The 15,788-nt window shown below is 40.5% G+C and overlaps 1 protein-coding gene across 1 annotated transcript in view; it reads right to left on the bottom strand.

The window, feature by feature from the left end:
* myo10l3 (myosin X, like 3) overlaps window positions 1-15,788 on the bottom strand; it is a 100,110-nt gene that overhangs the window by 17,123 nt on the left and 67,199 nt on the right. Inside the window, 10 exon segments of the mRNA XM_030124661.1 lie at window positions 549-1,373; window positions 1,517-1,550; window positions 2,198-2,623; window positions 5,239-5,345; window positions 7,825-7,887; window positions 7,889-7,940; window positions 8,051-8,175; window positions 10,843-10,923; window positions 14,658-14,766; window positions 15,696-15,778. Coding sequence (XP_029980521.1) covers window positions 549-1,373; window positions 1,517-1,550; window positions 2,198-2,623; window positions 5,239-5,345; window positions 7,825-7,887; window positions 7,889-7,940; window positions 8,051-8,175; window positions 10,843-10,923; window positions 14,658-14,766; window positions 15,696-15,778 — 1,905 coding nt within the window.

Here is a 15,788-nt window from a genome sequence, read left to right as displayed (position 1 = left end):
GATGTTATGCTAAAACAAGTATTTGCACACACACAGACACACGTTCTCTCTGTTCTCTTTGACATTTTGCTGATCTCAGAGTTAGGTCAGAGCTTTGTGCTTGACAAGCAGTATCTCAGCACAGATTTACATGCTCTTCAGCGGAGCCAAAACAAACAACTGCAACAGTGTTTGGCTGTGATTCTAACATAATATGAGCCTTTTGACATATGTTAAGAAGGAATTCAGGCTCAAACCATAGACTGTAAACACATGTAGAGGCAGTCTGTGGCTAAAACACACACAGGATTAACTTTGTGAACTTTAAGGAAGTATAATGTACACATATACAGCTGTTTGACTATGTCTGTATAGGTGAATGTTTACTGTATAAATACTCTGTGGAATATCATTGACTTTTTCACCCTTCCATGGATACATATTAAATGTTGGTAATATCTTTGAAATTTCCCTGTTGCCATATGCAGTGATATTTTCTCTCTGGTCTGTTGTGAAGTAACATGTTTGGAATCTAACTCCAAAACAACGCCCAACCCATTCGTTCTCACCGAGTCTGAGCTGCCTCTGAAGGAGTCCAGGCTGTTTTGGGTGCAGGAGGATTTCCGTAACACCTCCTCATCTGTGATATGCCCATCATTAGTGCTAGCACCTGAGCTCCCATGAGCCTCCTCGAACTCCTCCTGGTCATAATCCGACTCTGTGTCCGGCAGGTTGGACTGGGACGGCTCCTCGCACACCGGCTCAAAGTCCGACCCCCTGCTGGCTTTTGGATACGAGCGCCGGTCTCCATTCGTGACCTCAGGAGGAGGGAGGCCCGAGCTGTGGGTGGCTGCGAGAATAGGGGTGTGATTCAGTCCGTTGGGAGTAACTGGGGGGAGTTTTGCTTGTGCAGGGGAGGAGGCCAGGGATGGAGCGACCACTTGTCCTTCTGCAAAAGCAGGTGGAGGAGGGGGGACACTTTGGAATACTTCCGTATCCAGAGGAACTGCAGCTGGAGGAGGGAAGTCAGGCAAAGGAATGCATTCATCCTCAGCATGGAAACCCTCGTCTACCTCCTCCTCAGCCAGAGGAGCAGTAGATTCAGTCGGGTCATGGAGGTTTTCCTCACTAGACAGGGACGGCTCTAAACCACCAAAGTCCAGCAGCTCCAGGAACTCAGTGGCCACACGGGAAGCCTCTTTCTCCAGTCTGTAAATCTCGGCGTCCCTCATCTGTCGAAGCTCCTCGCGGGAAACGTCTCCAAGAAGGGAAACGCCGTCTTCCTGCTGTTTCTGTAAACGCTCAATCTCCCTCTCCAACCGCAGGATCTCCTCCATCTGACGGCTTTCTTCCTCTGAGGTGTGACTGTAGGACAGAGTCTGGGACAGCTCCTTCTGCAGACAGGAGGAGATAGAGGAGAAAATAAAAGTTACTTCCTCCTGTTGCAACATGTATGTACTATAATACTATAAATGTACTGTATAATTTAGCTTGTGATGTGACTACATGTTATTGTACTTTACATAGAAGGATGTACCTTCTGACAAGCACCATTGAGCACCAGTGAGTTCCTAAAGAGACAAGAAGCATTAGAAGTTAAATCACGGTCATTATAGATAGAACAAATAATTCAGTCAATAGAACTATAAAAAAGAACTAATAAAAAAGAAAAAAAAAACTAAACATGATTTATTTAGTTGACTGTGAGTTACTCTGTCCTGATAGCTAAGAAGAATGATAAAGACAAAGTAATAGACTAGTTCTATTTGTAATAAACACTGTTTCTGCAAGTATCTTTTCTTCCACCATTTTTGGACAAAATACACACAATATACCATTCTGAGTAAGAGCATACTCCACATATCCCATCTTCATGATCATTTTTATCTTTTAACTTTTTAATGTGTTGTACTTTTATTGTTCGATTTTAAAGTTTTAATTGTGATGTTTTTGTTACCTATAGATGCAAATTAGAATTTTCACTATAATCTGGCATATTTACACCTGATGTTCAATACAGATGTTCATTAAGGTCCATTGTCCCTATCAAATACATTAATAAGTAAATAAATAAATACATACATACATTATCCTACATTTTATACAATAAACAAAAAAACTGCATATGCACATATAAAGCTGAAAAACTGAAATCAAACCCAACTTGAAACCCAGAATAATCCATGTTTGCACTTACAACATAAAGAATCTTAAATACCTTTTGCTGTCCTGTTTGGTTGCCATCCTCTGCTCCTCCTCTTTCTCCTTCATCAGTCTCAGCTCCTCCTCCTTCCTCCTCTCTAGCTCCTCCTCCATCAGCCTCTGCTTCTCCTCTTCCTCTTCTCTCCTTCTCCTCTCCTCCTCCTCCTCCTGTAGCCTCCTCTCCTCCTCCAGTCTCCTCCTCTCCTCCTCCTCCTCTAATCGCCTCCTCTCCTCCTCTTCTCTCCTCCTCTTTTCCTCTTCTTCTCGCTTCTGTTTCTCCTCCTTGAGCTGGTGATACAGGGATCGGGCCTGCCTGCCTCTCTGATGTTTCTGCAGGATGATGGTGGCGAAGCGTAGGCGCAAGAAGACGCGTCTCCAAAAGTGAGCGCGGTAGTTCTTCTGGATGGTGACGACGCTGGACAAAACCCTCTTATATTGTTTCCTGAGAAGAAAATCACACATGCATATTAATATCTATGGTGATAGGGAAAAGAGAAATGACAATAGGATACACATAAATACAACACACTCAATGCTGAATATCTAACTGTATATCTCACTATACAACTTCATATGCAGGTTCCACCTCATTTTAACCCTTTCATGCATTAATTATGAGAATCTTAGTTAAGATTTTTTCTTGAGTGTTTTTATTCCTCCATAGGCATAAAAAAAAACAATGTGATCTATTTTTTTTTTTTCATGGAGTTACAAAAATGTCTATGCATTTAATTTTTGAAGTAAAGGAACATGTTTAAAACTCAGAAAGTGATATGAAAACATTGAAATAAAATCTGATGTTTTCTCACATTTTAACATATTCTAATGCTAGTTATTACTCTCTTCATGGAGATAATGTGCAAAAAAAACAACTCTTTGTCTAACAAATTGATTTACACTGAAACATGTAACTGCAGATCAGGTTTATCAAGAACAGCAAAAGTTACAGTAATGGTATGAATGTCAGTGTATGGGATGATGCATAAGTGTCCACTGTGTTGGCTGATATGGAACTAAAACAACAAAACCCATGAATATACAAGAGAACAGCTGTAGAATAACTGTCCACTGTAGTGACCACTATGCATGAAAGTGTTAAAGAATACAAGTAAAGGGAAGCAAAGGGTTTCGTTGTTTATGTGGTATTTCACGAACTCTAAAAAAAAGGTGATGATGGGTGAACCACTGAAACACATTAGTTCAACCTTTAGTTGAAATGTTCCTGCTGCGTCATTTGCACAAGACCTCACGTATGTGCGTCACCCCTCTGGAAACTGACACAAGAACATTTTGCATCACAACAGGCATATTTGTGATGCTGCACATCACCTTCTTGCATCGCCTACTGGTGTCCCCTGTCTAAATAAGCACACTGGGAAAAAAAAACCCTGTATGCTCAACTCCGCAATGTTTAGAGTCTGATGAGCTGGTGCTGTTCCATTGTGGCAGTGTGGCTGCTGTGTTTAGCTGTGTGACCTAAGCCCCATCACCCACATGCTGCACATGAGTTGAATACACACACATATAAACATGCACACACACAAACACACGTGACTCTCTGCGGACCACACACAATGCTGTGACTCTCTGACCCTTAGCCTGGCCTAGTCGCCACAGTAATCACTGCATGGTCTCTGACTAGTCTCAGGACACACTCTGAGCGGAGATAATGTTACACATAATAATACAAAGGAACTTGTGTCTTTGGGGAACTTCCCGAGCCTCTCTCTTTAGTATTGGACGCTCTGAAGGGAGCCCAGAACCTGAACACTGTCATCAGTCCCATTATCCTCTCCCAGCGGGAGTACTGTATGTGACCTCGTATATAGCAGCACGCAGGTGGAGCACAGTAAGATTACACGCCTAGGGGTGTCTGCCTGTGTCGATACTTAAACCAACAAAGTCATGGAGGTTGTGACTGTCGGACCAAATTAAAAAGTAGGTAAAAACAAACTAAAGATTCATGCTCTTTGTCCAAAGTGCATAACCCCTTTTCCTTCTACTGTTCATTATCTCTCTTTATGACTGGCAAAATCATATTAACCCTTGAAGACCTAGAACTAGTGGTCTACATTTAAGTGATTAAGAGTCAACAAGAGTCAAGGTCAAACTACATGGGTTTTATTTGGTGAATCTATATTGCAGAAGATGACTGTGTTTTCTGACTCTCTGAATGTCCAAAAAAGATATATCTGATGCTACTGGAAAGCTGAAAACCTGCATTTTACCTGAATTATTTCAATGTATTAATAGAGTACGTGGTTCAAAAGTTATTAAACATTTTAGATCAGTAGATGCTTTTGGTTGCTGGTGGCCATATCTTTGAGGGTAAATATATTTTGCACCATTCTATTAAATATCTCTTGTAATATTTCATCACATGCAGTATTCAGGTCTGTATTGTATTGAGCCAACACAATGAGAAACAAGTTATCAACAATTGTGGGACAAGTTTTAAGACTATTACAAAAAAACATCAGCAGTAAACCACATGGATGAACTGACATAACTGATATGTTGTGACATTTACTTGGCTTCCATCTGTCTTGAACATGCTCTTAGTGAGACTTATTATTATTGTTTTATGCTGTTTTCTTATATGTAATGTGAAGATGCAAGCAGGTGGCAGCTAATAGAGATCCAAATAAAGATTAATGATTATGTTATACAGCAGTTTGTGATTTATTCTGGCATACTTGATCTGTTTTGAAAAGTTTTGGCACTCCATTAGTTTTGAAAGTAAAGCTCCGTTGGCTGCAAAGTATGAGTTTGTTACAGATACTGTACAGGTAATTAAGTGAGAGTATCAGCTATACTTTTATTCCTCAAGAAGGAAGTCTATAAACTCTGGCACTGCAGACAAACCAGCAGAACACAAATGCATGCAGAGACAAAAAGGTAAACGCATGTGCAAAGCTGTGATCATATACACATAATCCCCCCTCCCCTGCACACACAGGCTGTACACCTCTATTACAAAACAAACACTGACAACTGTCACTGCCACTCAGCCTGTCACCCCTCCTCCCCCCTCCTCCCCCCTCCTCCACCACTCACCTTGCCACATAGCTGAGGATGTGGGCGCGGATCACCATGCCAGCCCTGCGCCGCACCTCTTCCCTCTCCTTCTCCAGCCTTTGCTCCAGGGCCTCCTTCAAGAACACCTGCGGGACGAGCAACGCCACGGCGTGACAGAGACAGAGACGCACAGACAGGGAGGTTGGGGGGAGTGTAGGGGGGGGAGAGAGGAAATGGGATGGGTTAGTTCCTCTTCTTAGTCAGGCTGCAAAAGAGGGCCCACAGAGATGTGAAGGGCCCCCTGTTTTCTGTTGGCAGCACCCTGTGCCCACTGCGAAGGAAGCTGTCGTGCAGCTGAGGCTAGCAGGTTAGCTGCTCTTCCTGACTGCAGAGCAGAGCAGAAGGAAAACTGGCACCAGGACTGCAGTGTTGCTGCTAACGCCGCTGCTGCAGAGCCTCATTGTGTTCAGGCGTCCTTTCTGAGCATATCCCTAGTGCTGCTGCTACCGCTGCATTGGTTAGCTCGACTGACGTGCACAGGCAGAGAAAGGCACAGGGAGAGGGAGAGGGAGGGGGAGGGGAGTGGAGAGGTAGAGAGAGGAGGGATGGAGGGATGAGGGGGAGGGATGGTGGCGGCTGTCCAGATCCCAAGCCACACCCATCTTGCTCTTAGGAAGGAAGGAGAAAGAGTTTAGTTAACCCTTCCCTGGCTCCTGCTGACTTTTTGAAAAGTTTGGTCTGACTTTTTTAGACATTAAGCACCAAGACACAGTAGAATGTAAGGCACGGCTCATTCCAAAGACTCTTATCATCCCACATCTGTGCTGAAATAAGCACACAGAAATAATATGATAATCAATCAGATTCCATCTGTTTGGCCACTTTAGCAGGCTCAGGGAATCAATCAGGGTATATCTGGGATTATGAGATAATGCTGTATCTGTTAGTGGCCTTCAGGATCAACAGCTAAGAGCTATGAGTGGATGTGTGTGTGCGTGTGTGTGTGTGTGTGTTTATATATGTGTGTCCCAGATGTTCCACTAATCAAAGGATCCCACAGCTGCAGCCCTGTCTGCCTCTGGAAGTCTGTGAGAGGAGGAAGCTTCCTCTTTGTCACATCCTTTCCTTCGTCTGTAAAACAAATGGCTCAACACACACACACCACACACACACACACACACCACACCCATCCGTGCAATGTCACCCGAGCCCCTAATTCTGGGCACACATTTCCTCTGAACACAATCAGCATGTATGTAATTACCAGCAGATTGTTTCTCCAAAGGAAATGTAGCCCCCTCTGTCTCCCTCCTTCCCACAACCCACTCTACATTTCCCTGAGCCCGAAAATACCACGCTCCCACCAAAAACAAAAGCACGTGCACAGAATAACACGCTCTGTAAAGTCAGCGTCTCCATGTGTTTTTTGGGGTTCTTGCCTCTTTTCGGCCTCTGTTAGAAGAGAAGTCGTTACAGACACTCGGCCAAATGTTTCACCCCCTGAAGCGTTGATTTTAACATGTGGGGTGCGTAGTGAGACTGAAATCTGCGGTTACATGTGGGATATATGTTCATTAAGAAACAACATGTGCTCCCATGAAACATTTTTTGGTTTTGACATATAGCGCATGTCAGCGTCCCATGTGTGCAGGCTGACTTTACTCACAGTGTGCCAACCGAATGTAGGCATTACAGCAAAACCCATCCAAACGGGAACCAAACGAATCTGAAACATCTCCGAGATTTAACAGCCATGCAGGAACCCGCAACTTAGAGCAGGAAGTAACAGTGGGACAAATGTGGATTTAGCTGATTGAAAGAAAACCCCATAAAAACAGTCTTATTTTTATCCGCTGTGTCTGCCCTGCTGAGCTCGGCATGAAGTGAAGCTTTTTGCGTTCTCCAGACCAAACAAGTCATTAAGGTTAATCATTCAGCGAGGAAAGCAGTGAAAGAAAGAAGCTTTTCTGAGGGGGAGTTGATGATTACTGGAAATAAAGACAGAGAAAACAGAAAAGGAATGCGAAGCCACGGAGGTAAAAGACGAATAAATAAGTAAAAGATCATAACTTTGGTAAGAGGAATGTACAAGATTTGATTTTTCTGTAACTTTTGTTCAGTTTTATCGCCTCCTTGTCAGCAGCTCTGCTTGTTAAGAGGTTATGACTCTTTTTGCAACAACAAGGCTGCCTCATGGTTACTGTAAACCCACTGCAGTGGGTCACAGTTTACAGTAACCCTTGTTGGTGGCAGAGTTTAGGAGAAGCCGTGTAACTCTGTGGTCGTCAACAGGAGAGCGGCGGATCGACCACAACCGGCCAGAAAAATCCTTGGGACATGAGTCACTGTTGGGGCTGTCCAAACTGTGGCACGCATTAACAGCTCAGGAACGACAACAGCTTGAAATCACATTCAATTCATATGCTTTCAAGATTATTATTCTCTCTGGAGCTTTTTTTTTTTAACTTTCATGTAATTGTTCTCATATTTGTAGCCTCCTGAATGTGCGTGTTCTTGTTTTATGACAGCGTTCATGGAAACTTATTAACTGTAACACAACAAAACAGCATAAGGCACCAGTGTTTGGGTGTGAAGGTTAGTAACAATAATAATTGGAGTTTCTACCTTTGTTTTTCCAAGCTGAAACTCTTTTCTGGATTGGTCATGAAGTGTGAGAAGATCTAAACAAACTCTGTTTCTCATCATCTGGGTGGGTCTTGTTCCTCAGGATCATCTTGTACCTGCAGGGACACACACACACAAACAACACACATTATACATTTAAGTGGGTTTCTTATTTATCTAACCAGACTTAGCTCAGTTTTGGTGTGTATCTATGCATTCTGTTTACCTGCTGTGGAAGTCACTGAAGGTTCTGCGAACAGGGAATCCAGCCCTTCGGATTTTCACAGTTTCCAACATCCCAGAGTATCTCAACTGGTTCAGAACCACATCAGGATCAAACTGGTTTGCTTTCTGCAAGATGAACAAAAAAATAAAATGAAACCCACAAAAAGCAACATAAAAAGTGAAATTTATTACACCTTTCATGCATAGTGGTCGCTACAGTGGACAGCTATTCTACAGCTGTTCTATTGTTTATTCATGGGTTTTGTTGTTTTAGTTCCATACCAGCCAACATAGTGGACTCTTATGCATCATTCAAAACACTGCAATTCATACAGTTACTGTAACTTTGCTGCTCTTGATAAACCTGATCTGCAGTAACATGTTTTAGTGTAAATCAATTGCTAATTGTTATTAGACTGTAATTAACAAACAAATTGTTTTTTGGGTTTTTTTTTTTTAGCATATCCTCCGAAAAATAGGTTCATAAAAAAATAAATAAATAAAAAAAATCAATTGCATTGTTTTTTTCATGCCTAAAGAGGAACAAAAACACTCAAGAAAAAAATATTGACTAAGGTTCTTATAATTCATGCATGAAAGGGTTAATAACTACAACAGTCACATGTTTACTTATGTCTTCTTTTTTCAGCTGCTCTGTGTTCATCAGTGAATGAATGTAGGGCTAAACCAGAATGTATGTCCTTATAGTCACCCTTAGTCCAGTTCCAGTGGAATAAATCAGACAGAAAACTTTGCAAACAAATACTGTTTACATACGTCTCTGCTTGTGGATCTACAAACCTATTCTCACTGCTGAGTCAGGTTAAACTTGAACTAGAAAGTAAATTACCACGGTGTGCACTATCATTTTACATTAACAATCAAGTTACTGCAAAGAAAACACATGCCATCAAACAGAAACAAGAACGGTGTTGAGCAAGACCTTGGCGACCGGTGAGGCCGTTCTTTCAGGAATAATCAGCTGCATTGTTCACAGCTCTGTGTCACCATGTTCCTCTGGCCTGCTTATCACAGAGGAGGATCAGTAATGTCGGCCGCCCACCTCTACACAGGCGGCCTGACTCACTCACAGGGTCCACATGAAGGCCATTGTCACCCAGAGGGCACATGGCGCTGGATAAGCCCCACACGGGATCGCAGCATTCTCCAAATGTGTAAGTTTAATTACAGGCTAATGCTACTATGCATGGAAACAGACACACTTGGGTACAAAGGCACTCGCATGCTTGCATGTGTTCATGATCAAACACACGCAAATGTGCACCCCATCTGAGTTTTGACCCTGCTCTTTAGCGGGAGGTTTAAGCAGCTGAAAGAGGTACAGCATGTTGACTTGTTGAGTGACCCTTCCCTCAGAGACCAAGGAGAAAGTGTGCATGTACACCACACAAAAATATTGTAGATGTATGTTTGCACGCATGCAATCATGTCGAAGGATTGAGCATGCAATCCTGTCATTCTGTGGGATTAACAGAGGCATAGCTTGTTCCATTTAGAGCGGCTGAGGCCAGGTGAGCGAATGAGAGGCAGAGCCAAGAGACGATGAGAGCTGAGACAGAGCCAGAACAGTTCACAGACAGAAGATAAGGAATGACACAGAGGAAGTCAGAGGTATGTCCGAAAGTTCAGCCACTGCACACTGCATATTAATAAGTAACAACAGAGAGCACTGTATGCCACTGACTTACAGCCAGAGGTACTACAGTTAACAAAAACTAAGACAGTGCACATGTAATTTCTGTTAACTTAATTAAAGAAGAAAACTATCTAATAGAAATGAAACAAAATCTGAAACGAAGTCACAGGTGAAATCAGTTTCATTTTTGCTTTCCCCATTCAGGTGCACTGCTTTACCACTTTAAAAAAAGATGTTACTTTTAATATAATTTAAAAATACAACATAATTTTTTTAAAATAAAATGGCTGTGCCCAATATGGGGACTTTAATCAATGATAACATGCAGTCTTTAATCCTACTTTTCAGCCATCATAAATCAAGTTTTACTCATAAAACTAAAGCTAATATTTATAAGAAATAAAAATAAGCCAATTTCCTCAAAATAAAACTACTGATGCACTTGTAAATCCAATTCAAAATCAATCAGAACGACTGATGAGCATTTCAGAACTGTGAAGACCAGTTCACTCAATTTTAACCTAAACAAAATATCAATACTAAAAAGTACTACTGTGCTGCTTTGGAAAGTGGCTGCAGTGATGTGACCCTGGGGGAATAAATGCCTGGTGAATGAACCACCCGCTGGCAGCGCTGCATCCACTATGGTCTTATCTTGACATTCCACTAATGCAGGCAGATCAGCGGAGCATCAGCCTAGCTGCTGCAGCTGGAGTGGCCACAGTGACCTCTGACCCCTCGCTCAAGAGCTTAAAGTGGCAGGAATGTACTGGTACACAGCGTTTTTTTATTTGACGAAACACAAAGAGAGTCTTTGCAGCAAATCAGGCTAGAAGGGTCAGTCTATTTGTACTCTCAATTTTAAGCAAAGACAAATGGAGCAGTTACTTCACAAGTGGATTTTGGATGATGCTGCAGTGATTCCACAGTAATGAAAGCCACTACAATGTAAAATGAAGTTGCTTTAGTGAGAGTTGCAGCTGTACAGAAACAACATGACTAAAAATTATCTTCGAGCAGTGGGAACTATGAATAGCAACAAGGAGGTTTAACTTTGCAGGAGCTGACCTTGACAAGACCTGGCAGAGCTCCTGACTGGTTTTTTTTTTCTGAGCAATGAAATTTGCATGACCTACCTTGTCCATGTTTGGTTTGATGCAGCGTACAAAAAAAGGATTGGAGGCACTTAGTGTAGCCATCAGGGAGTGGAGAGAATCCTGCAAAACATCAGCAACAAGAACATAAATAACAAATAGATTCACATTAGATCAGCGATGCCAATGCTGAATATATTTTGAAAGAAGTAACTTAAAATATAATACTTTTCAATTATCCGAAGACAGTTAGTTACACAGGACAACAAGCAGATGCTTCTAAAATAAAGTAATGACATTTTACAAATTGATCAACTAATAAAGAAAATTAAGTCCTGAGTACTAGCTTTAGTTTTCAAGACACACTATTGTGTAAAAATACTGGCTTTACTCAATACCACTTTTACTTCGAAGACACTGTCTGATCATTAGAATACATTTTGCTTTCAGATTCCTTCTAACTTAAGATTAATGATTCTATTAATACACACACAAATGTATAAACATCCTAACACTTCGTCATATACCTTGAAAACTCTATCAAACCAGCACTTTTATTATTTGTTTTTCAATTCATTTTACCAAAGAAAGATCCAACTCTCCAAAACTGTAGACCACTGGAGCAATGGAGTTAGTTAAGATAGTTCACATGAGGAATGATGTAGGAAATAGGTGATTCTTTCTTTCATTTTTCTGATTTTAAAAAGGTGATAGGATGTATAGAGCTTTAAATCCCATTTTTATTATTGGATTAATTGGCATTTTATTTCTTGATGCAGCTAGTTAAGAAATTGATTTGTATTACGTGGAGTTACTATATGCCTTAGACATGCTTTGAGATGTTTATTGTCTTGTGTTATGTATCGAGTCTTATTGTGAGTAATAATGTTACAGATGTAGATTAGTACTGAAGTCCATTCATAAACATTAATGCTTTATTTGGCAAGTGACTATTTTTGGTAATTTCCGCATTCATTACAAGACAGTGACAGCAGCAGTTACAGTGAGTCAACAATCTCAGGTCCAATGTGGTCTACAGGGTCTGTAAGGTCCACCTCTGCATGAACAGTGAGTGTACCTGCTTTGTTAGGTACCATGAAGTAATGGTACTAATGTAAGGAATGATGTTCAAAGGGAGAATGTGAATGTGGACAGGGGTCTGGATCAGCACTTATGTTGTTGGAATGTTCTAAAAGTGATTTTCTTTTCACCTTACATGTGTTTTCTTGGATTTTTGTATTTATAGTTCTTGGATTTTTTTTTTGCCACTTATGGACAAGGAACCAAATATGGTAACTTCACTGACCTTGACTGTCTACATAACAATACAATTTTTGGCCGCTCATCTTGTCTCCTCTCTGTGATCGCACCAGCAACTGAAGTGAAGTCACTGACACTCACTGAACACAGAATCTTTGCATTGCACCATGGGATGTACTTTTCAAATAATGCCCGTCAACATCCCATATGTTTTTAAATTTATTTAGGTGTATTTGTAAAGATGGATAATTGGATTTTTTGTTAACATGAACATAAAAAAAGTTTGTTGATCACGAGGACTCGCTCTGAAATTTCGAGTCCTTCTCCTCCCACTTTGGTCTGAACCTGAGTCAAGACCAAGTCCTTGAAGGGTCAAGTCCGAGACAAGACCGAGAAAGCAGAAAATGGTTCCGAGACTGAGACCGGACTCGAGTACAACTGTATGTCCCAAATAAAATTACAATCGGATTTTCTGCAATGATAACTTTAAAAATAGTGAATCAATCAAAATGTAATTTCAGCTCATGAAACTATAATTTAATACCTACATCTTACAGAAAACCCCATTCAATTTGCTTCAACAGTCACGAAGAAATGGGGATCTTTGTAAAGCATGTCAGAAGTCCCTTCCCTCCAGGTTTTGTAAGGAGACACACTGTCCATTGTGTTCACGGCTTACAAATATGAAGATGTTCACTGTTCAAAATATCTCTTTTGAAAAATCATGCTGAATTGGCAGTTTGAGAATTGGATAGGTAAGAATCGATGTGAAATGCTTGTCAACAGATGCTAGCTTCTTAGGGAACAAATGCAAAATGGTAATAGAGAGATCAATACATCTCACATTAAGTACACACCATTGATACAATGTTATGCACAGAATTTGAATTAATTTGTTAGTTGCCCTGTCAATTGTCAGCAAAATATTTTCATTCATATGGATGCCAAGAGCATCTAAGTGCCAAACTTGGAAGAATCGAACCCATGACATTTTTTTTCATTTTTACAAAGATCCACATTTCTCCAATGACCACTGAACCAAATTAAATGTGGTTTTCTACAAGATGTAGGTAACAAGTTATAGTTTCATACCCTGAAATAGCATTTACATTGTTTAATTATTTTGATAGTTATCAATGCAGAAAGTCCAATTGTAATTTTTTTGGGACATGCTACAACACTAAAGTCTTGTTGTGTCCTCCAATAACTCCCTGAGGTTCAAATTTTGAATTATACAGTATTTCTATGAGTGCCCTATATTTAAGTGGGATTTGAGGAGGGTTACAATGTTTTAATATAGTAGATAATCTAAATCCGTGGTTCCCAACCTTTTTTGGCTCATGACCCCATTTCAACATCATAAATTTCTGCCGACCCCAGACATTCAAAACGAAGACTTTTTTTTTTTTTTTTGCTAAAATTAATTTGTTTTTGATCATGTAATAGTTTGCTATATTATGTTGCAAATAAACGTTAATTTTAGAAAACATTTAGTCTATATAATGTCTATTATTATGGACGGAGACAGAAAAGCCAAGTGTAGATTACTGCACAAAGTGAGAATTTTATTTTCCTTGGTCAGGATATGTACAGTCAGTCCAGGTTGGATTTACAAGGCTGACAATTAATACTGAACAAACTATAACTCAAACTATGAATTATGAAAGAGCTGCAGCATCTGAAACCGACCACAATAAACATTTGAAAGATAAACAGTACTACAGTGCTTCAGTTTCAGCTTCAGAGTTTGTCATGTCTTTTATGGATTGTGATTGTCTCTTTTTTTTTTATCAATTACTAGAAATTTCAGCTGACCCTTTTTGAATTCCAGGCAACCCCACGTGGGGTCCCGACCCCAAGGTTGAAAAACACTGATCTAAATAAATGAAAACAAAAATGTCCTTTTCTTCTTGTAGACAGCACACATATAAAACTAGAATGAAATATGAAAAAGTGCCTTATTATAGTGCATCCTTTTCAGAGTAAACAACAACCAATATAATAAGTAAAGAAGCTTATTACACACTCACATAAACCCATATTTCGAGGACCCTTGAACCTCGCTGGCTATGTCGGCCTCTCTTTTCCTCTCCCCCCTGCCTCAGACAGTCTGTCTCCAGCGAGGCCTGGCCTGGCAGAACTAAGCATGATTGGCCCCTGGTTGGCCCCTCTCTGCCCAGCCATCAACCTTAATCCCCTGGCTTTAGGAACTGTAGGCCGGGGCAGCCTGCCAAATCCTCCCCTGCTCCTTCTCTCCGCACTGCAGTTAGGACACGCTAAGCTAAGCCCTCAACTGCAAACCCCCTTCACCACTCACAACCACATATTACATACACCCCATCACCCACCACCATTCTTCACAGATCAAATACACAGTCAGCTTTGTCTTTCCATTCGGCCTCTCCATCATTTCTATCCTCTTCTTTTTTTTCAGCGCCCCCGCACTGACTCTTATCATGCCAAGAGCCAAAGGCTGGGAGTTAAGACATCATTAAATGCAGCAGAGCAGTGAACATAATTAACTTGTTGTCTCGCAATCATACAGTCATGAGTGGGATGTGGGACTGACATCGGGGTCGTAGAATTTTTAGTCTCACCCTGAACTGAGAGCTGACGGTCGGTTTGCGTCGGGCCGTGCCCATCTTTAGAGTCTCATCTCCATTTCTGCTGCCGACACGTTCGAAGAGGTCATAGATGAAGTCCAGTCTGCAGGAAGAGAACATGAGAATGAAGAAAGTAAATCACACACAGCAGACGACTAAGTATTGCATTGACAGCCGAAATCTCAATTGTTTTCAAAATTATGGACGATTCACTTTTTTGACTAATTTCTGTCTACATGAACTAAAGAGAAAACATGATTCAAATATCTGTCTTCAACAGGGGTTCCCAAAGTGGGGTACATGTACCCCCAGGGGTACTTGGAAGAAGCCCAGGGGTACTTGAAATGTCTGGGGAAAAATACATTAAATAAGTCATCATGTACCGAATACAAAATAAAAATGAGAATCAATGCTGAACTATAAAACACAATAAATACAGTCATACAAAATTGACACTCCTGACCTTATTTTACTTCAATATTTTCATTTTTTAGATTATTATTATTGTCTGTCATCTTGTTTAAGCTTTGGTAACATTTTAAGAATTTTTCTATTTTATTTTATTCAAGATGAGTTTGAGTAATTAAGTACTTTTTGTTTGTTGATGAATGGTTCATTTATTCATTCATGACCCTTTAATTTAGTTTTCTTAGCAATGAAAGAGGGCCCTTTTCAGTTCATATTTTGCACAAAATTTACTTATAAAGATTTGTTATTTTTAATATAGTACAATCAAATATATGTTGTTTGTTTACAAACAGACACCTTTGGCACAGGAACAAATTTAGCCTCATTTTTTCAATCAAAATGGCTGAAGCAAGAGTTGGGGGGACTTGGCTAAAAATATATATGTCAGGGGGTACTCCACTGTAAAAAGTTTGAGAACCAGTGTATTCCAACAATCAGACAGGTTGAATTTTTGTTCAACAAGAAAAGTCGGCAGAGGAATAATCTTCAATTTTGGGATTTAAGCATGTTTCATTATTAATCAAATGAATTCGATATATTGCCCAGCACTGGTTGAATTCATACCTGCTGTCTTTGAGAATGAACAATATGTCGTCTCGGAAGGTGTCTCTGTTCTTCTCCAGAATCCCACGGACGTCATAGAGCACCTAAAATAAA

This window comes from Sphaeramia orbicularis, chromosome 21 (genome assembly GCF_902148855.1).
Source record: "Sphaeramia orbicularis chromosome 21, fSphaOr1.1, whole genome shotgun sequence".
Lineage (NCBI taxonomy): Eukaryota > Metazoa > Chordata > Actinopteri > Kurtiformes > Apogonidae > Sphaeramia > Sphaeramia orbicularis.
Note: the sequence above shows the minus strand (reverse complement) of the source record. Positions and strands in the feature narration are given on the sequence as shown.